Consider the following 5015-nt stretch of genomic DNA (forward strand, 5'->3'; position numbering starts at 1 on the left):
AATTAAATACTTTTGGTAAATTCCCCAATTTGATCGAATAAGTCCGAGAGCTTATTCGAATCCATGCATCGAGAATCAAATCGAGAGAATTTCGATGAAAAAATTGAGACCCACTTCGACTAATCAAAGATGATTATTAAAAATTAAATTTTACTTGGCTATATGGCTTGTATGGCCGAACATAGCTTTGCCTGGTTGTACCAATCATATGGCCAAGCCATATTTTCTAGATCTTATCTTTGTAATGTGTAAGCTTAAAATTGCATTAGCCTTACCTCAATTATGGTTAGGCATAATTCCTTCTGGTTGTTCTTAAGGTACATCCAATTCAGTTAGGCAGTTAGAGAGCCTATGTGTGCACAAGATTCTCTACAGGAAATGAATCTCTAAACCCTCTCTTAGTGATTTATTCTCTAAGAAAATCCTCTATAATCCCCTTTCTACTTATACTTTAAATTTTCAAATCTCTCCCATCAAAGACATTTTGATAATCCTCTTATTCTTCTAAACTTGACCAAAACTCTTGCTTGGTCCTCATTCAAGTATAATTACCTCTTCTAACATTTGTTTGTTGAAACACATTAGGGTCAAAACTTTCTTCTACCTTCTTAACATTTTTCAAATGTCAAAATGATTCCATGGCATTGAAGGTAAATTGACTACTTTTTAAGTTTTATGACCATCTTATCCAACATCAAGAAGTTTCTAAAATTTGTGCCTAGAGACATTTGTATCCCTAATTTGTTAGAGAGCTAACCTAAGGAAGTCACCAAGGGAGACAAAAATCTTTCATCAAATTACATGTCATTTGACCTAGATCTCTCACAATTGATCTAACTCATATAAGGTTTAGGACTATTCTATCCCCACTAAGAATTATTTAAAAATTTATGTGTAAAGATTATCATATCCCTTGATCATCAAGATTAGTGTGACTTTACAAGAGATTAAAGATTGTCAAGGCCAAGGTTAGAAAGTAGAATTGATGCTTTTCATGAAGGTTTTCCTAAAATATTTGAATAATCAAAGTTTTAAGACAAATTTACCCTCAAGGATCTCTCAAAGTCTGATAAATAAGAGACTAATTTAAGGCAAAAGAAGGAAGATGAATTAGAATTTCAAAATTCTATCAAAATCTTTTCTCAGAGCTCCTAAACCTTCCCAAATCCTATCCAAATTATCTCAAGAAGAAAAATCCAAGAAGGAGAAAGAAGAAGAACAACAACAACAAAGTGGGAGAAGTTCTACCACAACCCACCTCTCTAATCCCCCATCCTCACTTCCCCATTATTTACATTAGTTGTTAAATTTTAAGTTTTCATTCATGTTTATTTAATAATGTAGATCTCTAATATTTAGTTTAGAGGCTTGGGAGTAGAGAATAATCCCTCTTAGAAGTGATATCCCCAATAAATCCTCAATAAGCTCATTGAGTGCACTAGAATATGTTGTCTTTAATTTATTTATTTATACAATTTAAATTTATATTGTTGATGCTTTATTTTCTTGTATTCTAAGTTTCTTCGAATAATGATTTTTTACTTTATTTGATTGTAATAGAGCTAGAGAGTAAACCCTCTTAGGAGGTAATCTTCTCTTTCTAAGTCCAATCTCACACATGCACATCCCCACACATAATACATTTACTTTACAAAAAAGTTAAGAATCAAAGGTGACGATTTCTTTAAATCCTCATATAATTTTTTAAACCAATAAAAAATTATCCTAAAAGAGATACAAATCATACATGAAGATCCTTAGTCTTTTCAATGGTGATGTCTAACGTATTTTACAAAAAAGTTAAAAGTCAAAGGTGACGATCTCTTTAAATTCTCATATAATTTTTTAAACCAATAAAAAATTGTCTTAAAAGAGATACAAATCATACATGAAGATCCCTAGTCTTTCCAATGGTGATGTCTAACGTATGGATACCTCATAAAAACTAAACCAATAAAAAGCTACTCCTAAGTAAGTACATAATCTAGTTTTGAAGCTTTGAGACTCAAAATGGTAAAATCCAAGTGGATTCCCACTAAAGTTTTTGGCTTACAAAAAAATCTAGTAAACACCTACTTTTAGTAGGGGCTTGTTCATCATCTTAATTTGCCCATTTTCTAATAGTAAATTGTAACCAAATTTTCCCAAATTTTCTCTATAATCTCCCTTACTTCCAAAACTCAAAAAAATAGTTTTTAAAACTTTATTTATGGTCATATTGGTAATCATCTTAGGATGATAGGGACAAGATGCCTAACACCTTCCTTGTCCCTCAACTAAACTCCCTTTCTTAGAATCTCTAGGTAGGCCTTTACCTATCCATATATATATGATAATCACTACAAGCTAAGAAAAACAAATTTTAAAACCTATTTTATGGTGTACATTCATACCTTAATTGAATGGTGGCGACTCTAAAACCTCAAGTAGATGAGCTCAAACCTCCCAAAGGTTTTGAAGCTCACGTATCTACACCCTATTATATCCTTTCTCATTTCAACATCAATTCTTTCTCCCAAAATCCTCATTGGGCCCACATATATATTATATTCTCTATTGTCTCAATATCAATACTTATTATCTTTATGAGAGTAAAAGATAAAAAAGTAATCATATTTAGTCACTAATTGATAAATTATTAATTAATTCATTGATTGACATATTTAATAGAATAAACCTTATTTGGAGAATTTTAGGAATTTTTTTTTTTTGAAAAATTGAGAGAGTTTTGTGACTTTGTCCAAAACTTATTTTAATCTCCAAAACCAGTCATCTCCAACAGCAAGGTAAATATTTTCATCCGTGTTTTCAACTTTGAGATTGTATCTTCTTCAAACTTCACACTTCAAGAACAATATTTGACTTTTTGGTAGCAAAATCAAGGGTTGAGATTATGGTTTTAACCTAACCTCATTTTCAACATCTAGTCAAAAGCCTTTCATTATATCCCAAAAATCATCATTTTTAACTTTATGGTAAGGTTTTTTTACCTTGAATGTTTTCCTCTTCAACCTTCAAACATCAAGAATGAGATAGGGTTTCTACAGAGATTCATGAACTTTTATTGGTAGAAAGATTAGGGTTTCTACAAGATATTGAAGATGATTATATCTAACGTCATCTTCAACCTCTATTCAAAAACCCTTGATTATATCCCAAAATCTATCATCTTCAACCTTAGTGTAAGTTCTTTACCTTTGTTTTTGGCCTTCAATGTCTTTCATCTTTAACCTTCAAACAATAAGAACAAAGATTAGATTTTTAGTGACACATAAGGTATTTTCTTTTTAGATAGAAATGTCAAGGGATTCTACAAGACATTGAAGATGATGGATTTAAAATGATTTCAATTCAAATACTTTGATGAAAATTATTTGTCAACCATCGTTTGCAATGAAGAAACTAACAATAGAGGATATCAAATTTATCAAAAAACCACCGTTAGCACTTAAACCCTGCTAACCAAAAACCTGGCTCTGCCCCTACTTGGTGGCATCCAAAATCATGATTTGATGTCACAATATTGTAGAGGAAACAATTGTATGAACTTTGAAAAGAAAAAGATTCAATTTTAAAAAAAAATTTATAGTTGACTTTTTATTTTAAATTCAGGAGTTTCGTAGAAGTTTGGTAGCCATTCATTTCAAAAAACCTAAGATGAAGCTAAAAAGAAATTGGATCTGAATTTTTTCATGAAACATAGAGGGATGTGGTGGTGAATTACCAATGTGGTAATCCATTTGTGCAAAAATAACCCTTAGTAAGACTTAAAATCTTACTAATTAGTACGAAAAGTATTTTTCATTTTAAAAAATTATTAAACTTTTTTTACAATAAAATAAAATAAAATAAAAAAGCACATCGAATTTTCGAGGCCACAGGGGCTCAGGGCTCCTGGGCGTAGAGAATCCCGGAGGTTCTAGAAGTTTCGCTTACCTGTCAACAGATGGAACCTAAAAGAAGGGAAGGATCGAGATGAGTTCTCGAATCCGCTTGCCTTTTCTATAAATAACGGATCCATCCTTGCGTTAGGTACTCGAGTATCAATTCAATCTGTCTGGAAAGCTTAGCCAAAACCAACCAATATTCGATTTACATCTCTTTCTCATCTTCAATTTCAATTTCATAATTCGATTTCAACAAAATCCAAACATGTCGATCATTCCAAGCATCTTTGGTGGAAGGAGGAGCAACGTTTTCGATCCATTCTCTCTAGACATTTGGGATCCATTCCAGGATTTCCCCTTAACCCTCTCTACCTCTCGTCCTCATTCATCCAACGAGACATCACAAATCGCCAACACTCGCATCGATTGGAAGGAAACACCAGAAGCCCATGTGTTTAAGGCAGATCTTCCAGGGATCAAGAAGGAAGAAGTGAAGGTAGAAGTTGAAGAAGGAAGAGTTTTACAGATAAGTGGAGAGAGGAGCAAAGAACATGAAGAGAAGAATGACAAGTGGCATCGTGTGGAGCGTAGCAGTGGGAAATTCATCCGACGATTCAGATTGCCAGAGAATGCAAAGGTGGATCAAGTGAAGGCTTCTATGGAGAATGGAGTTTTGACAGTCACTGTTCCAAAGGAGGAGGTGAAGAAACCTGATGTCAAGGCGATTGAAATTTCAGGCTAAGACAGAGATGGAAAAAAACAAGAAGAAATTAATTAGTTAAAGATAAATGTGAGAGTGTCTCAGTCTGTGTGTAATGGCCTTGGCCTAGTGGTGAATATGATCTTGCGTTTTGTGTTGAACGAGTGACATTAATCAATAAAATAACATTTACTAGTTTTAATAGATCTACAAAAATATGTATCAGTACCATGCCTAAATTGCTGGAAGAAAATGGAACTTTAACACAAATTACAGAAACGATTATCATTAAAGGATGATCGAGAACAACCTACCTTGATATCGATCAACATTGAATATTTGTTGAGTTGGGAAAAGAAAAGTATGGAAAGAGACAAGCGCATTGAGGGATGAAGAAGGTCTTGTTCTCTCTATTGGGTGCCACTGCT

The 5015-nt window shown here is 32.9% G+C and overlaps 1 protein-coding gene across 1 annotated transcript; it reads left to right on the forward strand.

The window, feature by feature from the left end:
• The first annotated feature begins 3904 nt into the window (after window positions 1-3904).
• On the forward strand, window positions 3905-4789 carry LOC147386149 (17.3 kDa class I heat shock protein-like). The gene has a single exon (XM_086424026.1). The coding sequence runs from the start codon at window positions 4153-4155 to the stop codon at window positions 4627-4629; it is 477 nt and encodes a 158-aa protein (XP_086280152.1). The 5' UTR covers window positions 3905-4152; the 3' UTR covers window positions 4630-4789.
• Window positions 4790-5015: the final 226 nt, after the last annotated feature.

Source organism: Akebia trifoliata, chromosome 14 (genome assembly GCF_017979445.1).
Source record: "Akebia trifoliata isolate Shusen 1 chromosome 14, ASM1797944v1, whole genome shotgun sequence".
Lineage (NCBI taxonomy): Eukaryota > Viridiplantae > Streptophyta > Magnoliopsida > Ranunculales > Lardizabalaceae > Akebia > Akebia trifoliata.

Coding starts and splice junctions, on each gene's coding strand:
- LOC147386149 (XM_086424026.1), top strand. CDS start 4,153: ATGTCGATCATTCCAAGCATCTTTGGTGGAAGGAGGAGCAACGTTTTC.